This window comes from Pseudophryne corroboree, chromosome 1 (genome assembly GCF_028390025.1).
Source record: "Pseudophryne corroboree isolate aPseCor3 chromosome 1, aPseCor3.hap2, whole genome shotgun sequence".
Classification (NCBI taxonomy): Eukaryota; Metazoa; Chordata; class Amphibia; order Anura; family Myobatrachidae; genus Pseudophryne; species Pseudophryne corroboree.
In genome coordinates, this window is record NC_086444.1 from 1,227,312,523 (window position 1) to 1,227,337,774 (window position 25,252).

At 48.7% G+C, this 25,252-nt stretch overlaps 1 protein-coding gene across 1 annotated transcript; it reads right to left on the reverse strand.

The window, feature by feature from the left end:
- Nucleotides 1-27: 27 nt before the first annotated feature.
- Nucleotides 28-25,214, reverse strand: CCT7 (chaperonin containing TCP1 subunit 7). Its single transcript, XM_063925380.1, has 12 exons — nucleotides 25,044-25,214; nucleotides 22,740-22,893; nucleotides 21,995-22,101; nucleotides 21,422-21,547; nucleotides 21,193-21,245; nucleotides 20,946-21,117; nucleotides 20,703-20,867; nucleotides 20,430-20,618; nucleotides 19,584-19,681; nucleotides 1,425-1,557; nucleotides 1,134-1,340; nucleotides 28-569 (listed from the first exon to the last, which is right to left on the reverse strand). Exons 1-12 carry the CDS (start codon nucleotides 25,047-25,049, stop codon nucleotides 351-353), a joined length of 1,629 nt encoding a protein of 542 aa, XP_063781450.1. The 5' UTR covers nucleotides 25,050-25,214; the 3' UTR covers nucleotides 28-350.
- Between the last annotated feature and the right edge of the window lie 38 nt (nucleotides 25,215-25,252).

The window sequence follows — 25,252 nt, forward strand, 5'->3', positions numbered from 1 at the left end:
TATTCTCCCTCAGTAACACACCATGCATTCAGTGAAGAGCGTTTTATTTTGCTTTGTTCAGAGACATAAATACAGTAACAAAACTGGGGACACCCCATCCGGGAATACGATCCGTATGAAGATGCTGTCCTGCAGAGGGATGAGGACACTGATCCACCTCTCACATGATGGAGAAATGACCACGTGAGATCACCATCACCAGGCTCTTGTGGGTTCCTGTATGCATGTGATGCTACCTAGGCCCTGTGTAGCTTTACCCCCTCATCACCTCTGACCGTCACACCCCACAGTTCCTCTTACATTCGGTACTCATGTGATGAAACCACGGTAGGACCTCACATCAGGCTGGCTTAGTGCTGGTGCGGTCTGCCCCGGCCTCGCCCGGCTGGAGCTCCGTCTGCTGTGGAGCGCGGGTTCTTGATGGTCTCATCTACAGACAGGATGAGGCAGGCGGCTTCCGAGGCTGCGGTCAGAGCATTGATCCTCACTACGGCCGGCTCCCATACAAAGGCTTCAAAATTATCAGCGATGTCTTCATTGTTCACATCCACGCCGTACCACGTCCCGCCCTGAAAACATTCCCGTTACAGCGTCAGAACAGTAAATACATAGGGTTATCTGGGTATAAACATCCACTGGAGGCCAGCAGGAGAGCCAGAGAACATTACATCCATCTGTGTATTCTACTGCCCTTTCCCAGTCACATTACACTGACATTTATCTTTGCCAAGAGAAGAAAGGTAATGGGATTTGCAGATGACCTACAGAAAGAGCAGGGTGTCCGCCCGCCAGACTACTGGCGCTGCATAAAAGGTCTATGTCGTCAAACAATCAGATCTGTGACCTTTCTGAGCTCACATTCTATGTTCTTGTGTAGAGCAGAAGAAAAAAGCTCAGAAAAGTGCTATACAACACCTGGAAGAGACACCCTACACCAGGCAGTGCACCACGCCCGCCCAGAGGGTAAACAGAGGATGGGCAGAAACCATCGTCAATGACTATACATAGATACGTGGTCTGACATTAATCAGCATTGCATTTTGGCGTAGTCGGTGGACAGTAGGCTAGTTAATGTGGCTCAGCCAGGACACCACGTAACAGGGGCAGAACAGGACACCGGTATAGAGGCTCACCTGGGCATGTTTAGCTCTCAGCTTGTTCAGGATGTTGGTGGCATCGAATCCAGCATTGTCACAAAGCTGCCGGGGGATGATCTCCAGGGCTTTGGCGTAAGAGCCTATGAGGAGCTGCTGTTTGCCAGGGATGGTCCTGGAGTAGTCCCTCAGATACTTGGAGAGTTCCATCTCAATGGCGCCTCCGCCAGCAACAACAGAGTCATTCTGTGAAGACAACGCTGCATTAATGCACATTTATCCAGCGAGGGTTCTGCCTGCAGAAGGAGTATACAGAGGAAATGCTGGTACCTTGATGGCTCGGCGCACAATCATGATGGCATCATGCAGCGATCGCTCAGTCTCCTCCATGTACTGTTCAGAACCACCCCTCAGTAAGATGGTGCACGTCTTAGCCTTCGGGCAGCCGGTGAAGAAGTTATACCTGTGGGGAGTATAGGAAGCAAGAAATGACCATCTGACCTGGACACTAGTGCGACAGGAGACGATTACAGAGCAGTAACATACCCAATGCTGGGGAAGGACTAGAAACGACCATCTGACCTGGACACTAGTGCGACAGGAGCCAGCAACATACCCAATGCGGAGGAAGGACTAGAAATGACCATCTGACCTGGACACTAGTGCGTCAGGAGCCAGCAACATACCCAATGCTGGGGAAGGACTAGAAACGACCATCTGACCTGGACACTAGTGCGACAGGAGCCGGTTACAGAGCAGTAACATACCCAATGCTGGGGAAGGACTAGAAATGACCATCTGACCTGGACACTAGTGCAACAGCCGCAGGGACATACAGAGCACACCAATTGCTGGAGGACTATTACCAGAGTCTGGACACAATTACACCCTTCATGTGCAATTCATGGACACTAACAATAGCTGTAAACACTTTGTGCTCAGAGAATAACTCCCCACAATCACATTATATATTGGCAACCAGACTCCAGCTGTCATTTTATAGAACGCACTAGACAAATAACTAGAATCTGAGTGGTTGCTACAGGCAACACCTCCTCTTGGGGCGGTTTGACAGATCTCTCCATAATAATAGGATTTTGGTACTACTTACCAGGTAAATCCTTTTCTTTGAATCCATAGGGGGCACTGGAGTACTCTTGGGATATGGACGGCCTCCATAGGAACAGGGCACTGAATATTTAAATTTAGAACACTCCACCCCTCCATATCCCAGAGTACCTCAGTGTTTTTTTACTGAGCCGAACAGGAGCTATAGAGAGGTTGACAATGTAGTATTACATATAACATAACGGACAACAATGAAGTTGACACATAACGTTACTGACAACTAAACAGTTGACACCATAACCAGCACTTGATAATTTGAACCAGTCGGTGAGAGTGTGTTACCATAAGATCCCCTGAACTTACCACAAACCAGGTAAAACTGCTCTGGGTGGGCGTCCAGTGCCCCCTATGGATTCAAAGAAAAGGATTTACCTGGTAAGTACCAAAATCCTATTTTTTTTCCCATCCACTAGGGGTCACTGGAGTACTCTTGGGACGTACCAAAGCTTCCCCTGTGGGCGGGAGAGCTGTTTGGCACCTGTAACACTAGGCGGCCAAAGCTAGATGCTGATGCCGCAAACGTATCAAACTTGTAAAAGCGCACAAACGTGTGCACTGAAAACCATGTAGCTGCACGGCAAAGCTGCGTCGTAGAAGCCCCACGACCAGCCGCCCATGAAGTTCCCACAGAACGTGTGGAATGAGCTGTTACTGATGTAGGCGGCTGTAACCTAGCATGAAGGTAAGCCTGACGTATGGTCAGTTTTATCCATCTGGATAAGGTCTGCTTAGAAGCTGGCCAACCCATCTTGGCAGCATCATAGAGAACAAACAACGTATCCGTCGTACGAACTGTAGACGTTCGGGATACATAAACGCGTAAAGCGCGTACCACATCCAGAAATCCAGAATGTGCTGTTAACACAGGAACTACTATTGGTTGATTGATGTGAAAAGATGACACTACCTTTGGTAAGAAAGCGGGATTCGTCCGAAGTTCCGCTCTGTCATCATGAAACACCAAATACGGTGGCTTGCATGACAAGGCACCCAAATCTGAAACACACCTTGCCGAAGCTAAGGCTAGAAGAAAAATTGTTTTCCAAGTGAGAAACTTTATATCCACTTGCTGTAAGGGTTCAAAATATGAAGACTGTAAGAAATCTAAAACCAGATTCAAGTCCCATGGCGCTGTAGGTGGAATGAATGGAGGCTGTACTCTGAGGACACCTTGCAGAAAGGTGTGTATAGACGGCAATAGAGCCAATCTTCTTTGAAAGTAAATTGACAAAGCAAATACCTGCACCTTTAGTGTAGATAAACGCAGTCCTCCATCTAACCCCGTTTGTAGAAATAACAAAAGACGGGATAACTTGAAAGATGATGTCGGAAACTTCCGAGTTTCACACCAACCTATATAGGCACGCCAAATTCTGTAATAATGAGCTGCCGTAACTGGCTTCCTAGCACGTAACATGGTTGGTATAACAGATTCTGGAATGCCCTCTCTTCTTAAGAGGGCGGTCTCAACAGCCACCCCGTCAAACGCAGCCGCGCTAAATCGGGGTAAAGGAACGGACCCTGTTGTATCAAGTCCGGACGTAGTGGGAGCGGCCAAGGATAGTCTGCGAGTAGCCCGTGGAGATCCGAGAACCAAGCTCTCCGAGGACAATGAGGTGCCACTAGTATGACTGTGACGGACTCTCTTTTGATCCGTTTTAGCACCAGAGGGAGCAGCGGAAACGGTGGAAACAGATACACTAGGCTGTACGGCCAAGCGATTGTGAGAGCATCCACCGCCACTGCCTTTAAATCTCTCGTTCTGGACACATACTGGAGCGTTTGGTGATTGTGGCGAGACGCCATGAGGTCCACTTGAGGGTAACCCCACCGCTGAACCAACATGTGAAACACTTCTGGATTTAATGCCCATTCTCCTGGATGAAAATCCTGACGGCTGAGATAATCCGCCTCCCAGTTGTCCACTCCCGGAATGAACACTGCCGACAATATCACCTGGTGGTATTCTGCCCAATTGAGGATTCGAGCTACTTCCCGCATTGCCATGCGGCTTCTCGTTCCTCCTTGTTTGTTGATGTATGCGACTGCCGTTGCGTTGTCTGACTGCAATTGGACAGTCTGAGAGCGAAGCATGTGTACTGCTTGTCGTAGCGCATTGTAAATTGCGCGTAGTTCCAGGACATTTATAGACAGCAATCTTTCGTGATCCGCCCAGAGACCCTGGAGCTGACAATTTTGAACTACAGCTCCCCAACCTCTGAGACTCGCGTCCGTCGTTAGAATTATCCAATTCCAGCCACCGAACAGTTTCCCTGAGGTTAAATTGTGTACATTGAGCCACCAGAGTAGAGACACCCTTGCCCTCGGCGACAACCTCACCCTGTGGTGAATCTGCAGATGCGAGCCCGACCACTGTGCGAGCACATCCAGTTGAAATGGACGTGAGTGAAATCTTCCGAACTGAAGCGCTTCGAAAGCCGCCACCATTGTTCCTAAGAGGCGAATGCACAAATGTCCCGAGACTGTGCGTGGCTTGAGCACTAATTGTACCAGATGGCGAATAATCTGTACTTTCTGTTGTGGTAGGTAAATTCTTTGATTTACCGTATCGAGAATCATACCTAGGAATTGAAGGCGTTGAGACGGAATGAGATGTGATTTCTTGAAGTTGACAATCCAACCGTGGTGAACCAGTACATTGTACGTTAGCAGCGCATGTTGGAGAAGCATCTGTTGAGACGGGGCTTTGATGAGCAGATCGTCTAAATACGGAACTATGGTCACTCCCAGGGATCTGAGATGAGCTATCATCACAGACATCACTTTGGTGAATACCCGAGGCGCTGACGAAAGGCCAAACGGTAGAGCCTGAAACTGGTAATGGTTCTGGCGTATTGCAAACCGCAAGAACCTCTGATGAGGTGGCCAAATCGGAATGTGTAAGTACGCATCCTTGAGATCCAGCGCAATCATGAATTCCTTTGGCTCTAAACCTGCAATCACTGAGCGCAGAGATTCCATCTTGAATCTGTAGTAAGTTACGTACTGATTGAGACCCTTTAAAGTTCAATATTGGCCTGACTGAGCCATCCGGCTTCGGTACCACAAACAGACTGGAATAATAACCCTGACCCTGTTGGTGTACAGGGATCGGAATCAAAACTGCTGAATCCAGTAGGGACTGAATGGCAATTTGCAGAACCGCCCTCTTGTCGTCCGAGAGAGGTAGGCCTGTCTTGAAAAACCGCAGTGGCGGAATACAGTCGAACTCTATTTTGTAACCTCTTAACACTAAATTGCGGATCCACCCATCCGCGGATGTCTGGAACCACGCCAAATGGAACGTCTGAAGGCGTGCTCCCACAATCGGAGAACCGAGATGGGCTGGTAGCCCGTCATGCCACTGGCTTGTCGGTGACCTTAGCGTCTTGACGACTTGTGTTGGTTTGTTGGAAACCACGTCCCCGTCTACCAGGCGTGGCTGTTCCTCTGCCACGTCCGCGAAAGGACTGAGGTCTAAAGGATTTGAAAGCAGGTCCAGAGTATCTCCGTCTTGGTACCGGTGGAGGCAATGGTAAGAAAACAGACTTTCCTCCCGTGGCCTCAGAAATCCATTTGTCCAATTCAGGACCAAACAACTTCTCGCCACCGTAAGGTAACGCCTCTATACCTCTTTTGACCTCTGCCTCCGCTTGCCAAGAACGCAGCTAGAGAGCTCGTCGTACTGTAACCAGTGACGATGAAATGCGAGAAGTGAGCTGACAGACGTCAGTAGAAACTGTACATAGATACTCCGCAGCCTCACACATTTGATCAGCAAGAAGTATAAGGTGTTCGTCATGTAGGGCAGACTTGAGTTCTGTTATCCATACTATGAGCGCCTTAGTGACCCAGATGCCAACCAAGCCAGGTCTCAGCAGCACTCCTGCTGCTACTTTCTATTTTGCGATCTGAAGGGTCTTTAAGCGTAGTAGCAGCTGGCACTGGTATGGTTAATTTCTTTGTAAGTTTCGACACTGACGAATCAACTATTGGTGGATTCTCCCATGTACAGGTCACCGAGTCTGGAAACGGGTAACTAGACTTAAATCTGCGAGGTATAGAAAACCGTTTATCTGGAGTCTGTCGTGTTTCTACTAACATCTTATTAAGAGACTCCGAAACAGGAAAACACATTGGAGTTCTCCGTCGTTTAGTAAATACGACTTGATCATTTGTCAAAGGCTCCTCAGTTTCTGTAAACTTCAGAGACTGACGCACCGCTCTGATGAGATTATCAATGCCTGAGCTGTTAAAATCCTATCTGACTCCACTTCGCCCTCCTCGCCCTCATCTTGTGCCGTGAGGTCTGGCATGGAATCGTCAGAATGCAACATAGCAGAAACTGGTAAATCATAAGACATATGAAATATATCCCGTCTACCGAAAATGGATTTGGACCTTTTGCAAGGCTGAGACGCCTCCGGTAGTTCTGGCGGTCTCACCCTAGACTCAGATCTTGCCGCTTCCCGCTCTTGTCGAGCGGCGGTCAATTCTGATTGCAACCCAGCCAGTACATTGGCTAGCATTTCCCATGGAGGGTCCGGGGAGGAAACTGGCTTTAAAACCGGAGCAGAAATTGTATTCGGAACTGAATCCACAAAACATACTGTACATGTGGTAGATCCATCCGGTAACACTGCTACAGACTTTGCAGTGATGCTTTTTAATTTTTGCTGGTGCCTTACTCATTATGGAGCCAGACAATACAATACACAAAAAACAGACACTTGCACAACTCAGTAAAATAGTACTAAGGTGTCTCATATATATATATATATATATATATATATATATATAGAGAAAAGCAAATGGAGCACTCACCAGTCTTTGCATAGATGTAGATATCAAATTTGAAATTTTATTTCTCCAGACAGCATAGATAGCACAGCATGACTGTTTGCTACAGTCCAATAACTTTGAAAAAAGCCCAAGCCCAAACGTTTTCGGCCATATCCAGACCGTCATCAGGGGACACAGGAAACATCAGAGAGCTGTCACTTCATATTTAGCACATCAGCAGCCTAACTGACCATGCCTCACCGGCTCCCTAAATACCCATTATTCAAAAAACGCGCCAAAATTGTGTCATTATGTGGGCGGAGTCAGCCCAGTATATTCGTAATTATACATATGAACAACCCAATATTAATATAAATAGATATTAATGCAGATCACCCATTTCATATTAGTATCAACAATCCACAACCAGAGTCTCAATATTATAAAAATACCTGAGCAAAGATCGTAATGGTTGCATAGCAACCACTACCCAGCCGCCCCATCTCTGTCAGCCGCCAATCGGGACCTAAACGGAAGTGACGTATCGGACTGGTCGCCTAGCAACCTTCCGAGCGTCACTCCACAGATGACATGATGCTGACAACCGCCGGAACGGAAATGACGTCTCGGACTGGTTGCCAAGCAACCTCCCGGGCGTCACACCACGGCCAATAGATGACATTCTAAATCACTGGTTGCCGGGTGACCCTCCGAGCGGCTCACCGCATATATTACCTATGGTTGCCACGCAACCAGGCATAGACAGGCGGAACTACAATCGCCTGCTGACAGGGAAAACCACTTTGTATAAGGACATATTTAAAACAATATGGGACAGAAATTATATATATATATATATATATATATATATATATATATAAAAGGGAATCCAAATACTAATTTTATGGATTTTTTTGGATGATCAATAGGGTTGTTCAACTAAACAAAGATGTGGGCAATAAGGAGCCAATGAGGTGTGGGTAATACTCTATCATGACAAACACCAACATACAACATGAATACATAAACATGAGTACATATATGCATGCGTCTAAAACACATGCATATATGAACATCAATTAAAAGTGTATTTAATTAACACTTTTCAGTGCACTGGTCTAAAGGGCAAAAGCCCCTCTTCTTTATCTAAGGAAAATCCCAAGGTGATTATTCTCATTTAGTCCATTGGGAGCTAGAGTTCCCAATCTAAAAATCCATCTTGCCTCCAATTTTCTCAATATAAGGGCACGGTCTCCGCCCCTCTCGGGTTCCGGGACCCAATCAATTATACGACACCTAAGTGCTGAGCCCTGATGTCCCGCTTTTAAGAAGTGCTGTGCCACCGGTTTATCAGATGAACCAGATATAATTGCCTGGTGGATCGAGCTCCTGTGGTTTGCCATTCGTTCTCTGAAGGTGCAGGTCGTCATCCCAACGTATGCCAGGCCACATGGGCATAAAAGCATATAGACTACATGGTTTAACCTGCAGTGAAGCTTATATCTGATGTTAATCACTTTTCCAGTGTGAGGGTGTGGAAAAGAAGTGCCTGGCAGCAGCGAGCGGCACGTCACACAACCAACGCATCTGAAGCAACCTGGCCTCTGAGAGTGCAGCCATGTACTGCTTTCCTTGGCATTAAGACGTCGGGCAGGTTGCATAAGGATCTGCTTCAGGTTTCTACCACGTCTATAAGCCATCATTGGTGGATTCTCCAGAGTACCCTTAAACTTCGGGTCAGATCTAATTAATGGCCAATGCTTTTTCAAGGTTTTGGAGATAACCGGAGACATATCATCATATTGTGTCACAAATATCATCCGGCTCTGTCCCTGGTTACGTTTCTGATGTACCTTACGTTTTGCCTTAATGAGACAGCTCTCCACTGTGGTCTTTGTATATCCCCTTTCGAGGAAACGTTCTTTCATCTCTCTGATTTGAACTTCTGCGGTATCAGGGTTAGTGTTGTTCCGTAAGACCCTCATAAATTGGGAAATAGGGAGGCTTGATTTAAGAGAGGGCGGGTGTTTACTGGTCGCATGCAGGAAGGTGTTTCTATCGGTTTCTTTCCTATACAATGTAGAACCCAGTTCCATTCCATTCCGGAATATAGTCACATCCAAAAAATTGATGGAGTCATACTCACAAACCCCAGTAAAACGAACCGTGGACTCTAAATTGTTAAGTTCATTCAACATAGAATAAAATTCCTCCCTGGTGCCACTCCACAGCAGAAATATGTCATCTATAAATCTCTTGTAATAGTCGTTACAGTCTGCAGTTTTTTTCTCTTAAAAGAGACCAACTCCTCCCTGTATGTATTTAATTGTGTCTGAATTTTTTCACACCAGTTGTCAGTCTTGTCATTTTTCAAAGTCGTTAAATTAGATTTTTCAAATTTCGTGATTTCATCACGGACCTTCACAAGTTCAATACCGACTTCCTCAATAACTAGGAGGATCAGGTCCAAGGAACATTTATTGAGGACCCCGCACCACTTGCTGCAAAACACAGCATTGGTTCTACCAATGGTTGGCGTATTAGTGATGCGGAATCCTCTAGGAATTCTCTTGGACCTGTGATATTCTGACAAGAACTGACCATGTAATGTCAATTCTGTTTCCCTTCTTTTGAGGCGTATGATTTTATGCATCAAATCAATAGGTTTCTCATCAGGGAGCCTGGTGAATTCAAAGTGGTCAAAATATACCTTTTCGGCATCGTCATCAGTCAGTGATACCAGCTGATTTTCAGCGGCTGATAACAATTCCTCATCAAACAAAACAACAGCCCTTAGCTATTTTTGTGGATAGTTTTTTACAAGAACTTATCCCTCACATCCCGAGTTATCTTCGAGATACGAGCGACTTCTTGGACAACATTCTTGCGTTTAGAGATCTTAGTGAAAATATGCTATTTGTAACCATGGATGTTTCATCTTTATATACTATCATTCCCCATATAGAAGGGATTGAGGCAGTTAGAAAATTGATGATCATACATGGTGACATGCATCTTCCATGTGAATTTATTTTGGAGCTACTTGAGTTAATTTTGATATATAACCATTTCACTTATCAGGGTAATTATTACCTCCAATGCTCGGGGACCGCGATGGGGTCTAATGTGGCCCCGATGTATGCTGGTATTTTCATGCATGATTATGAGTCTAAAAACATCTACCCTAAATTTGGCAATAAGATCGCCTATTACAAGAGATTTATAGATGACATATTTCTGCTGTGGAGTGGCACCAGGGAGGAATTTTATTCTATGTTGAATGAACTTAACAATTTAGAGTCCACGGTTCGTTTTACTGGGGTTTGTGAGTATGACTCCATCAATTTTTTGGATGTGACTATATTCCGGAATGGAATGGAACTGGGTTCTACATTGTATAGGAAAGAAACCGATAGAAACACCTTCCTGCATGCGACCAGTAAACACCCGCCCTCTCTTAAATCAAGCCTCCCTATTTCCCAATTTATGAGGGTCTTACGGAACAACACTAACCCTGATACCGCAGAAGTTCAAATCAGAGAGATGAAAGAACGTTTCCTCGAAAGGGGATATACAAAGACCACAGTGGAGAGCTGTCTCATTAAGGCAAAACGTAAGGTACATCAGAAACGTAACCAGGGACAGAGCCGGATGATATTTGTGACACAATATGATGATATGTCTCCGGTTATCTCCAAAACCTTGAAAAAGCATTGGCCATTAATTAGATCTGACCCGAAGTTTAAGGGTACTCTGGAGAATCCACCAATGATGGCTTATAGACGTGGTAGAAACCTGAAGCAGATCCTTATGCAACCTGCCCGACGTCTTAATGCCAAGGAAAGCAGTACATGGCTGCACTCTCAGAGGCCAGGTTGCTTCAGATGCGTTGGTTGTGTGACGTGCCGCTCGCTGCTGCCAGGCACTTCTTTTCCACACCCTCACACTGGAAAAGTGATTAACATCAGATATAAGCTTCACTGCAGGTTAAACCATGTAGTCTATATGCTTTTATGCCCATGTGGCCTGGCATACGTTGGGATGACGACCTGCACCTTCAGAGAACGAATGGCAAACCACAGGAGCTCGATCCACCAGGCAATTATATCTGGTTCATCTGATAAACCGGTGGCACAGCACTTCTTAAAAGCGGGACATCAGGGCTCAGCACTTAGGTGTCGTATAATTGATTGGGTCCCGGAACCCGAGAGGGGCGGAGACCGTGCCCTTATATTGAGAAAATTGGAGGCAAGATGGATTTTTAGATTGGGAACTCTAGCTCCCAATGGACTAAATGAGAATAATCACCTTGGGATTTTCCTTAGATAAAGAAGAGGGGCTTTTGCCCTTTAGACCAGTGCACTGAAAAGTGTTAATTAAATACACTTTTAATTGATGTTCATATATGCATGTGTTTTAGACGCATGCATATATGTACTCATGTTTATGTATTCATGTTGTATGTTGGTGTTTGTCATGATAGAGTATTACCCACACCTCATTGGCTCCTTATTGCCCACATCTTTGTTTAGTTGAACAACCCTATTGATCATCCAAAAAAATCCATAAAATTAGTATTTGGATTCCCTTTTATATATATATATATATATATATATATATATAATTTCTGTCCCATATTGTTTTAAATATGTCCTTATACAAAGTGGTTTTCCCTGTCAGCAGGCGATTGTAGTTCCGCCTGTCTATGCCTGGTTGCGTGGCAACCATAGGTAATATATGCGGTGAGCCGCTCGGAGGGTCACCCGGCAACCAGTGATTTAGAATGTCATCTATTGGCCGTGGTGTGACGCCCGGGAGGTTGCTTGGCAACCAGTCCGAGACGTCATTTCCGTTCCGGCGGTTGTCAGCATCATGTCATCTGTGGAGTGACGCTCGGAAGGTTGCTAGGCGACCAGTCCGATACGTCACTTCCGTTTAGGTCCCGATTGGCGGCTGACAGAGATGGGGCGGCTGGGTAGTGGTTGCTATGCAACCATTACGATCTTTGCTCAGGTATTTTTATAATATTGAGACTCTGGTTGTGGATTGTTGATACTAATATGAAATGGGTGATCTGCATTAATATCTATTTATATTAATATTGGGTTGTTCATATGTATAATTACGAATATACTGGGCTGACTCCGCCCACATAATGACACAATTTTGGCGCGTTTTTTGAATAATGGGTATTTAGGGAGCCGGTGAGGCATGGTCAGTTAGGCTGCTGATGTGCTAAATATGAAGTGACAGCTCTCTGATGTTTCCTGTGTCCCCTGATGACGGTCTGGATATGGCCGAAAACGTTTGGGCTTGGGCTTTTTTCAAAGTTATTGGACTGTAGCAAACAGTCATGCTGTGCTATCTATGCTGTCTGGAGAAATAAAATTTCAAATTTGATATCTACATCTATGCAAAGACTGGTGAGTGCTCCATTTGCTTTTCTCTTTAATTGGATTCTCTGGAGGGAATCCATGGATGACACCCCAGCTGCTGTATTGAGGATATAAACGTGAGTGCGACTTGCCCTTCTTCTATATATATATATATATATATATATATATATATATATATATATATATATATATATATATATATATATCTATATCTATCTATCTGGCCAAGTGCAGTACACGTGGCCAGTACTATGAAATGTGATCCCAAATTCCCACTAACACCCCTGCGCCTCCGGTGGAGTAGAGATGTAATACTGGAACGTTCTGGAATCACAACAGGAAGACACAGGGAGCATGGTTAAAATGGCCCCCATGCTTACACTTATAGTCACAGTACAGGTTACAAGCTTTTAAACGGATATATAACCGTATATGCCTGTATAAATCATCCCTGCAGCCTAGCATACTGCTGCTGCTGTTTGTCCCCCCTCGTGCCGCTGATTGTCCCCCCTCGTCTGCTTGCAGCCTGTAATGCCCCCCCCCCCTGTATGCTCCGTTGCGGAGGCAGTATGCGGGGCGGGCAGCGTTAGTGAGGGGCGGCCAGCGGGAGCCGGGTAGCGGGACGCGCTGGAAACAGACAGCGGGGAGTGCGTCCTGAAGCGCTCTGAGCAGCGGCGGCGGCAGCAGCGGCGGCGGGCTGTATAGGGAACCAAGCGGCCAGTACTATGGTGCGCCAGCGGTATCTATTAAAGAAAACATTGGCCCCACACAGCGGGGCGGCAGCGTGAGCTGACCGCCCCGACCAACATACCTGGACTCCTGTGGTGAGGCTCCGACGGGGCTTCTCTGTAAGCGCCGGCCAGCCTTTCTGCAGGATGTCTGTCTGGCTGTGAGGGTGCTCATTTAGTGAGTACCGACACGCCACAGCTGCTTGCACTATCCCTGACCCTGGCCTTTTGGAAGGGGGAAAGGGATGTGTATGAAAAAAGAAAAAATATTAACAAAAAAATAAAAATATTCACAAGAATTGTGGACCAAGCCACATAAACCTGTTGCTACGTCGAGCACAGAAAAAACACTGAGGTACTCTGGGATATGGAGGGGTGGAGTGTTCTAAATTTAAATATTCAGTGCCCTGTTCCTATGGAGGCCGTCCATATCCCAAGAGTACTCCAGTGACCCCTAGTGGATGAAAATAAGAATTTACTTACCGATAATTCTATTTCTCGTAGTCCGTAGTGGATGCTGGGGACTCCGTCAGGACCATGGGGAATAGCGGCTCCGCAGGAGACGGGGCACAAAAATAAAGCTTTAGGATTAGGTGGTGTGTACTGGCTCCTCCCCCTATGACCCTCCTCCAAGCCTCAGTTAGGATACTGTGCCCGGACGAGCGTACACAATAAGGAAGGATATTGAATCCCGGGTAAGACTCATACCAGCCACACCAATCACACCGTATAACTTGTGATCTGAACCCAGTTAACAGTATGACAAACGTAGGAGCCTCTGAACAGACGGCTTACAACAATAACAACCCGAATTTGTATGTAACAATAACTATGTACAAGTATTGCAGACAATCCGCACTTGGGATGGGCGCCCAGCATCCACTACGGACTACGAGAAATAGAATTATCAGTAAGTAAATTCTTATTTTCTCTAACGTCCTAAGTGGATGCTGGGGACTCCGTCAGGACCATGGGGATTATACCAAAGCTCCCAAACGGGCGGGAGAGTGCGGATGACTCTGCAGCACCGAATGAGAGAACTCAAGGTCCTCCTCAGCCAGGGTATCAAATTTGTAGAATTTTGCAAACGTGTTTGCCCCTGACCAAGTAGCAGCTCGGCAGAGTTGTAATGCCGAGACCCCCCGGGCAGCCGCTCAGGATGAGCCCACTTTCCTTGTGGAATGGGCCTTGACAGATTTAGGTTGTGGCAAGCCTGCCACAGAATGTGCAAGTTGAATTGTGCTACAAATCCAACGAGCAATCGTCTGCTTAGAAGCAGGAGCACCCATCTTGTTGGGTGCATACAATATAAACAGTGAGTCAGACTTTCTGACTCCCGCCGTTCTTGAAATATATATTTTCAATGCCCGGACCACGTCCAACAACTTGGAATCCTCCAAATCGTTAGTAGCCGCAGGCACCACAATAGGCTGGTTCAGGTGAAACGCTGACACCACCTTGGGCAGAAAATGAGGACGCGTCCGCAGTTCTGCCCTGTCCGTATGGAAAATCAGATATGGGCTCTTATATGATAAAGCCGCCAATTCTGATACTCTCCTGGCTGAAGCCAGGGCCAGTAGCATGGTTACTTTCCATGTAAGATACTTCAACTCCACCGATTTGAGAAAATCCAAGACTACATTAAGATCCCACGGTGCCACTGGGGGCACAACCGGGGGCTGTATATGTAGTACTCCTTTTACAAAAGTCTGGACTTCAGGAACTGAAGCCAATTCTTTCTGGAAGAAAATCGACAGGGCCGAAATTTGAACCTTAATGGACCCCAATTTGAGGCCCATAGACAATCCTGTTTGCAGGAAATGTAGGAATCGACCCAGTTGAAATTCCTCCGTGGGGGCCTTCCTGGCCTCACACCACGCAACATATTTTCTCCAAATGCGGTGATAATGTTGTGCAGTCACCTCCTTCCTGGCTTTTACCAGTGTAGGAATGACCTCTTCCGGAATGCCTTTTTCCCTTAGAATTCGGCGTTCAACCGCCATGCCGTCAAACGCAGCCGCGGTAAGTCTTGGAATAGACACGGTCCCTGCTGAAGCAGGTCCCGTCTTAGAGGTAGAGGCCACGGATCCTCCGTGAGCATCTCTTGAAGTTCCGGGTACCAAGTTCTTCTTGGCCAATCCGGAGCCACTAGTATCGTTCTTACTCCCTTTTGCCGTATAATTCTCAGTACTTTTGGTATGAGAGGCAGAGGAGGGAACACATACACTGACTGGAACACCCACGGTGTTACCAGAGCGTCCACAGCTATTGCCTGGGGGTCTCTTGACCTGGCGCAATACCTGTCCAGTTTTTTGTTGAGGCGGGACGCCATCATATCCACCATTGGTTTTTCCCAACGGTTCACAATCATGTGGAAGACTTCTGGATGAAGTCCCCACTCTCCCGGGTGTAGATCATGTCTGCTGAGGAAGTCTGCTTCCCAGTTGTCCACTCCCGGAATGAATACTGCTGACAGTGCTATCACATGATCTTCCGCCCAGCGAAGAATCCTTGCAGCTTCTGCCATTGCTGTCCTGCTTCTTGTGCCGCCCTGTCTGTTTACGTGGGCGACTGCCGTGATGTTGTCCGACTGGATCAACACCGGCTGACCCTGAAGCAGGGGTTTTGCCAGACTTAGAGCATTGTAAATCGCTCTTAGCTCCAGTATATTTATGTGAAGAGACATCTCCAGGCTTGACCATACTCCCTGGAATTTTCTTCCCTGTGTGACCGCTCCCCAGCCTCTCAGACTGGCATCCGTGGTCACCAGGACCCAGTCCTGTATGCCGAATCTGCGGCCCTCTAACAGATGAGCACTCTGCAACCACCACAGAAGAGACACACTTGTCCGTGGCGATAAGGTTATCCGCTGATGCATCTGCAGATGTGATCCGGACCATTTGTCCAGCAGATCCCACTGAAAAGTTCGTGCGTGGAATCTGCCGAATGGAATCGCTTCGTAAGAAGCCACCATCTTTCCCAGGACTCTTGTGCATTGATGCACAGACACTTTCCCTGGTTTTAGGAGGTTCCTGACAAGTTCGGATAACTCCCTGGCTTTCTCCTCCGGAAGAAACACCTTTTTCTGAACCGTGTCCAGAATCATTCCCAGGAACAGCAGACGTGTCGTCGGGGTCAACTGAGATTTTGGAAAATTCAGAATCCACCCGTGTTGTTGCAGCACTAGTCGGGTTAGTGCTACTCCGTCCTCCAGCTGTTCTCTGGACCTTGCCCTTATCAGGAGATCGTCCAAGTAGGGGATAATTAATACGCCTCTTCTTCGCAGAAGAATCATCATTTCGGCCATTACCTTGGTAAAGACCCGAGGTGCCGTGGACAATCCAAACGGCAGCGTCTGAAACTGATAATGACAGTTTTGCACCACGAACCTGAGGTACCCTTGATGTGAAGGGCAAATTGGGACATGCAGGTAAGCATCCTTTATGTCCAGGGACACCATAAAGTCCCCTTCTTCCAGATTCGCTATCACTGCTCTGAGTGACTCAATCTTGAATTTGAATTTTTGTATGTACAGGTTCAAAGATTTCAGATTTAGAATAGGTCTTACCGAGCCGTCCGGCTTCGGTACCACAAATAGCGTGGAGTAATACCCCTTTCCCTGTTGTAGGAGGGGTACCTTGACTATTACCTGCTGAGAAAACAGCTTGTGAATGGCTTCCAATACCGTCGCCCTGTCTGAGGGAGACGTTGGCAAAGCAGACTTCTCGAATTCCAACCTGTAACCCTGAGATACTACCTGCAGGATCCAGGGGTCCACCTGTGAGCAAGCCCACTGTGCGCTGAAATTCTTGAGTCGACCCCCCACCGCTCCTGAGTCCGCTTGTAAGGCCCCAGCGTCACGCTGAGGGCTTTGCAGAACCCTGAAAGGGCTTCTGTTCCTGGGCAGGGGCTGCTTGCTGCCCTCTCTTACCCCTTCCTCTGCCCCGAGGCAGATATGACTGTCCTTTTGTCCGCTTGTTCTTATAGGACCGAAAGGACTGCGGCTGAAAAGACAGTGTCTTTTTCTGTTGGGAGGGGGTCTGAGGTAAAAAGGTGGATTTTCCGGCAGTTGCCGTGGCCACCAGATCCGATAGACCGACGCCAAATAATTCCTCCCCCTTATACGGCAATACTTCCATATGTCGTTTGGAATCCGCATCACCTGACCACTGTCGCGTCCATAAACTCCTTCTGGCAGATATGGACATCGCATTTACTCTCGATGCCAGAGTGCAAATATCTCTCTGAGCATCTCGCATATAAAGGAAAGCATCCTTTAATTGCTCTATAGTCAATAAAATACTGTCCCTATCCAGGGTATCAATATTTTCAGTCAGGGAATCCAACCAGACGACCCCAGCACTGCACATCCAGGCTGAGGCGATGGCTGGTCGCAGTATAACACCAGTATGTGTGTATATACTTTTTAGGGTAGTTTCCAGTCTCCTATCAGCTGGATCCCTGAGGGCGGCCGTATCAGGAGACGGTAACGCCACTTGTTTTGATAAGCGTGTGAGCGCCTTATCCACCCTAGGGGGTGTTTCCCAGCGCGCCCTAACCTCTGGCGGGAAAGGGTATAATGCTAATAACTTTTTTGAAATTAGCACTTTTCTATCTGGGTTAACCCACGCTTCATCACATACATCATTTAATTCCTCTGATTCAGGAAAAACTACAGGTAGTTTTTTCACCCCCCACATAATACCCCTTTTTGTGGTACTTGCAGTATCAGAGATATGCAAAGCCTCCTTCATTGCCGTGATCATATAACGTGTGGCCCTACTTGAAAATACGTTTGTTTCATCACCGTCGACACTAGATTCAGTGTCTGTGTCTGGGTCTGTGTCGACCGACTGAGGTAAAGGGCGCTTTACAGCCCCTGACGGTGTCTGAGACGCCTGGGCAGGTACTAACTGGTTTGCCGGCCGTCTCATGTCGTCAACTGATTTTTGTAATGTGCTGACATTATCACGTAATTCCATAAACAAAGCCATCCATTCCGGTGTCGACTCCCTGGGGGGTGACATCACCATTATCGGCAATTGCTCTGCCTCCACACCAACATCGTCCTCATACATGTCGACACACACGTACCGACACACAGCAGACACACAGGGAATGCTCTTATCGAAGACAGGACCCCACTAGCCCTTTGGGGAGACAGAGGGAGAGTTTGCCAGCACACACCCAAGCGCTATAATATATATGGGAACAACCTTATATAAGTGTTGTTCCTTATAGCAGCTTAAATATATCAAAATATCGCCAAAAAATGCCCCCCCTCTCTGTTTTACCCTGTTTCTGTAGTGCAGTGCAGGGGAGAGTCCTGGGAGCCTTCCTCACAGCGGAGCTGAGCAGGAAAATGGCGCTGTGTGCTGAGGAGAATAAGCCCCGCCCCCTATTTCGGCGGGCTTTTCTCCCGGAGTTTTAGATATCTGGCATGGGTTAAATACATACATATAGCCTCAATGGCTACATGTGATGTATTCTTTTGCCATAAAAGGTATTAAATATTGCTGCCCAGGGCGCCCCCAGCAGCGCCCTGCACCCTCCGTGATCGCTTGGTGTGAAGTGTGTGACAACAATGGCGCACAGCTGCAGTGCTGTGCGCTACCTTCATGAAGACTGAAGAGCCTTCTGCCGCCTGTTTCCGGACCTTCAATCTTCAGCATCTGTAAGGGGGGTCGGCGGCGCGGCTCCGGGACGAACCCCAGGGTGAGACCTGTGTTCCGACTCCCTCTGGAGCTAATGGTGTCCAGTAGCCTAAGAATCCAATCCATCCTGCACGCAAGTGAGTTGAAATTCTCTCCCCTAAGTCCCTCGATGCAGTGAGCCTGTTGCCAGCAGGACTCACTGAAAATAAAAAACCTAAAAACTTTTTCTAAGCAGCTCTTTAGGAGAGCCACCTAGATTGCACCCTGCTCGGACGGGCACAAAAACCTAACTGAGGCTTGGAGGAGGGTCATAGGGGGAGGAGCCAGTACACACCACCTAATCCTAAAGCTTTATTTTTGTGCCCTGTCTCCTGCGGAGCCGCTATTCCCCATGGTCCTGACGGAGTCCCCAGCATCCACTTAGGACGTTAGAGAAAAAGAAATATGTAAAGGTGTGTACACACGGTAAGATATTTTCTTCCGATTCTGACTATATAGTCAGAATCGGAAGAAAAGATAGTGCAGATCGCAAGGTGACAGTCACCTTGCGATCCCGATCCGATGCCGATGCGCGGCCCCGCGCGGTCGGCATCGGCAGAAAAAATAAGCTGTGCAGGCAAGTCAATCCTGGCTATCTCTATAGAAGAGATAGTCAGGATTGACATCGCACATAGCCAGCATCGCAAGCACACTCATTATGTGCTTGCGATACTGGCTAAGTGCCGACCCGGCCCCCTGTCGCACGGTGAGAATCGGATAAGTCCGAATCTCACCGTGTGTATGCACCCTAAGTTAGCTCACCTTTCTCCACCAACCTGACTCTCCTCAAACAGAGAGCACTGTCCCAGCACGTCCTCAGTCAGGGAGTTCACGCTTGTCTGGATGGAGCCCCCGCAGGCCTGGGGAGGAACAGCAGAGTTAGCTACAGGCAGCGGGACACAACACAGGATACAGTCACCACAAAAAAAGCTTTCATTATGGCCTGGGTCCATCTTTAGTACATGCTCAGGACTATAGGGGACAATTCAATCAGACCCTAGGATGGCAAGCTGCTGTAAATGCCACCCATGGTTCTGCAATTCACCCCCAGATCTCTCCCAGGCTGCGAACAGATATCCGCACATGAGAAAGTCGCATGCAATGGAATCGATCGTGTAAGGTGCTGAACTGTCCAGCACATGACATGGACTTCATGTAACCAGCATAGGGGAATTCAATTACGGGTAGATGTCTTCGCCCGGCTGAATCAGAGCTGCAACAGCCGCAATTTCTGACAAACCAATAGGGTTGCAAACAGATTTGGCCACATTTAGTTGGCTGAGGGGTGCCGTTGCCTGTGTTGAAACGCTGTGGCTAAGACTATTCACACCCTTCTCGCCTGCAACTTATTTTTCCCCATAGTGCTTTAGGACATAATGGAGGGAACACATTCAATCATTTCATTGGGGTTGGATTTTATTGCAATCATTTAGAAAAATAAATCTTGAAATAAAAATGAACTATAAACCCAACAACTGCGAGACTACATATCGATGACCTAGAACACACTCACAGTACATCATGCAAAGTTATCACCACCTGTGTGTGACGCCTGACCCTAAAGCCAGCGCCACTCCAACAAAGCCCTGTTATTCTATCACTGCCTACCATCATGGTCCTCCTGAGGTCCTCCTCCGCTACCCTGCCAGCGCAGAACAAGTCCCGGTCAGCAAAGTACTGCGTGGCCACATCTCCGATGGGAAGCTTGGAGAGGACGACTTTGGCTCCGGACTTGTAAATCTTCTCGAGTTTGTCATAGAGGATGTTCCACTCAGCGTCTACAATGGCCTGGTATTCCTGTGTCACATGGAGACATTATTAGGACACTGTGACACAGACTGATCTTGCCATCACTACTAATATGAGGAGCTCACGTCTCACCGTCACGTTGTTGACCCGGACCTCAGCGTTGTCCTTCTCAGCCTTCAGCTCCAGCTCCACGTTCAGTAGAGCGATCTTAGGGGACTCGTACTTCTTGGGCTGCATCTCAAAGCCAGCGTAGGAGAAGGTCTTCTTGAAGGCGACACCGGCCACCAGACGAGACTCCTGCAGAGGAACAGAGTCAGTAACGGCCGCATGGGGACAGGAGCAGCGGCGTCACACACAGTGGCTGGCAGCACTTACCTCTAGAGCCCCACCCTGGACTTTCTTGATCCCGATCATCTTGAGCTGCAGTAGATCATCTAATAAGCATACAGCATCCACAACCATCTTAGCGAAGAAGTCTTTCCGCAAGGCAATGAGCTTGGAGCTCAGGGCAGTGGCCGCGCACTTTTCCAGCAGGTGGCGCAGTTCCCTAAGCAACAATAATTATTAATTACACTTAGAATGTGCGACACATATTACACCGATGTTTACACACGATACTCACTCTTTGTTCTCTTTCTTCACGGTGACCGCTATCTGTTTAATTTTGCTGATGGCCTGGAAGAAATGAGAACAGTAGCCCCCATCAGATAGCTAGGTAACTGGGCAGTGTGTGATGGAAGCTGGGGAACGTAGAGTCCCGCGGCTTAGGGTCAGTGGGAGAAAAGCTGTGTGCAGGACTACGGGAGGGAAGAACACTACTCCCACGGCCGTGACGCACAGCCTATACTCACAAGCTGCGTGGCGGTGGAGAAAGCCCGGATGATGATCTGTGGATGTAGCCCTTCCTCCACATACGGCTTCACTTGTTTCAAGAATTCGGCTGCAAGGAGTGTTACGGAGGTTGTGCCGTCACCCACCTGAAAAGACAAGACATCCTCAGCGGGTGTCATTCCACCAAGTGATCAGAACCACTGGGTCACTGGGTATTAGGAGCATCCACACAGCCGAAGCTAACAGCCGGGACTCTCTTCCCTTCCCCAAGGCTAGTGGATAAGTATTGCTAGTGTACAGCTCATTTCTCCCAGGACCACACAAGTATGGGGGTCACCTGCAGTCTGATGAGAAGCCTCTGTCCCCATCATCGGTGGGGAACCATATTGTCTGCGAGCGCCCATTAAGGTCTCTCCCTCAGATACCGGGCAGAGGTCAGTTCTTGCTGCTTGCAGATAATCCTAATTGATAGCGCACTCATACTGCCCCAAATACATTCTCCTTTCTAATCATGGTACAGCACAGAGATCTATAGAGACTGGCCACAGTCACAGGGAGAAGGCTACAACCACACTTATCAGTTACCGATCTACCTCTGCATCCTGAGACTTTGCAATGTCCACAAGGGTCTTGGCTGCAGGATGTACAACATCGAGGAGCTTCAGAATGGTAGCACCATCGTTGGAAATCGTGGCTTTTCCTACGAGTAAAGAACATTGCACGTGTTAGGAGCTACAAACCACTGATTATTCCACGGCACCACAATGGTGTATACACAGCGTTCTCACTGATCCAGCCGGCAGTGTCTTACAGTGAGCAGTCTATAAGGCAGAGAAGTGGAAAGAGCGGCCTGTTTCTTCAACGTAGGAACCATTAGCCGTAATAACACACAACTATTAATCTGTGATTTCAGCTTCACAAAGTGAGAAGATGCATATTCAAAAGTGCCCAATGGGGCAATTCATGGATTGTGCAGTGATTCTGGTGGTAACATATGGTAAACATACTGTACATGCATCTCAGCAACACCCACTCTCATTGGTTACTGTCTAACCGCTTGCCTGGCAAGGGCTGCATCTTTTGTGACCACTCCTGGCAGTGTGTTATCTGATCTGGCCACAGTCACATAAACAGAGTGGCCGGCTGCCAGAAGCTATTCTCCCAGCAGCCGCCACTCTCAGTCCCTCTGCATCCCTGCGCTCTCCCCCAGTGTCTGCCAATCACTGCTTGTCTTACACCACCCCGCTCCCCCACTGGTGTTACATACGTGTCACATGTCCCAAGCTACGGAACCATGCAGATGTGTGACTATTAGACTCTTCCATATAAATCACTGACCTCTGTCATCTACGATCAGCTTATCCATCCCGCGAGGCCCCAGCGTTGTGCGCACGGCTTCCGCAATCACCTGACAGGCGCCGATGTTACTCAGAAGCTGGGGGACACCCTGAGAGGTGTCCGTGCCCTCCTTGAGGAGGATAACTGGTGTGGACTGCAACAAGGGACAAGAAAACAATTCTTATAATCAGCAACAGCACCAGCCACTCGCTGGTCCTAGTCATTATATGTAATATCTAACACAGGGGAGAGGGGCAGCGGGCACACACAGGGGAGAAGGGGCAGCGGGCACACACAGGGGAGAGGGGGCAGCGGGCACACACAGGGGAGAGGGGGCAGCGGGCACACACAGGGGAGAGGGGGCAGCGGGCACACAGGCGGGTAACACAGGGGAGAGGGGGCAGCGGGCACACAGGGGAGAGGGGGCAGCGGGCACACAGGGGAGAGGGGGCAGCGGGCACACACAGGCGGGTAACAGGGGAGAGGGGGCAGCGGGCACACACAGGGGAGAGGGGGCAGCGGGCACACACAGGCGGGTAACACAGGGGAGGGGGCAGCGGGCACACACAGGGGAGAGGGGGCAGCAGGCACACACAGGGGGGTAACAGGGGAGAGGGGGCAGCAGGCACACAGGGGGGTAACACAGGGGAGAGGGGGCAGCGGGCGCACGCAGCAGAGAGGCGCACACAGGGGGTAACAGGACGGGGGGGGCAGTGGGCGCACACAGGGCAGGGGGCGCACACAGGGGGTAACAGGGCAGAAGGGGCAGTGGGTGCGCAAAGGGCAGGGGGGGCAGTGGGTGCGCACAGGACAGGGGCCAGTGGGTGCGCACAGGACAGGGGCCAGTGGGTGCACACAGGGGCCAGTGGGTGCGCACAGGACAGGGGCCAGTGGGTGCACACAGGGGCCAGTGGGTGCACACAGGGGCCAGTGGAACAGGACAGGGGAAGCACACAGGGGGTAACAGGACAGGGGGCAGTGGGTGCACACAGGGGAGAAGGGGCAGTGGGTGCACACAGGGCAGAGGGGGCAGTGGGTGCACACAGGGCAGAGGGGGCAGTGGGTGCACACAGGGCAGAGGGGGCAGTGGGTGCACACAGCAGTGGCGCACACAGGGGGGGTTTCTGAGTACCCAGAAACCCCCCCTGACTAACCCACTCGGAAGCTGTGGTAGCCGTAGGCACTCTGCACTGTAAGGGAGCACTCGGCAGTAGCAGCGGAGGGGAGGCAGGCACCGCGGGAGCTGAGAGACCACGGCAGCAGGTGAGGAAGGCACCGCGGGAGCTGAGAGACCACGGCAGCAGGTGAGGAAGGCACCGCGGGAGCTGAGAGACCACGGCAGCAGGTGAGGCAGGCACCGGAGGGAGCTGCAGGACCACGGCGGCAGTGGCGGCATCTGTGGGAGTCAGGACCGTAGCGGCAGCGGCTGGTGAGGTAGGCAGCAGCGAGGGCTTCTGGACCCCAGCAGCAGCGAGAAGCAGGGGCTTGTGTGAGTGACTGTGCATGTATTTTTATACATGTTAGCATTGTAGTTTACACATTATATATATGGAATAGGATGTAGCAAGTACTGTGTGTGTGTGTATATATATATATATATATATATATATATATATACACACACATGTACACACACAAAAAGCAGGGGTCCGGCACAGCCACTTAAACACGATATACACTGGGTGCCTTCACATATGGGTCAATACACTGCAAAGTCGGTGTGGCACTCCAATGATTTTCCCACAGGGAATAGTTTGAAAGAACAACGTTTCAATGCCCTTTAATCATATGGCATTTTAGTCAGGTATTCAATACCTGACGAAAATGCCATACGATTAAAGGGCATTGAAACGTTGTTCTTTCAAACTATTCCCTGTGGGAAAATCATTGGAGTGCCACACCGACTTTGAGATTATATATATATATATATATATATATATATATATATATATATATATATATATATATATATATATATATATATATATATATATATAGCACATACTGTATCTGGAAACCCCCCTTTAGAAATCCTGCGTTTGCCCCTGCACAGGGCAGAGGGGGCAGTGGGTGCACACAGGGAAGAGGGGGCAGCGGGTGCACACAGGGGGGGAGGGCAGGTCCCCCGCACTCCCGGATAAGCGGTATAGCCTCCCCTTCCTCTACCCCAGGGTAATACACGTGCCCCCCTATCCCGGCTTCAGGCGACTCCCGGGCACACACAGGTACGGCGGGCCGGGATGGGGTACCCGGGGTCTCTGCGGATGGTCCCCCGGGCGGATGGCGGCGGATCCCCGCACTCACCATCATCCTGAGTCAGATGTGTGTAGATGCTGCGAACCGGCTACTCCTCCCACAATGCACCGCAGCAGCCAGGGAGAGAACCTTCCGGAACTTTCCAACCGTCACTGGGCGGGGCTGCACGCTGTTACCCAGGAAACGACGCATACCATGGACTAAGAGGCAGCCTCTGATTGGTCGGTGACCTCAGCTCTCACGCTGCACGGGCTATC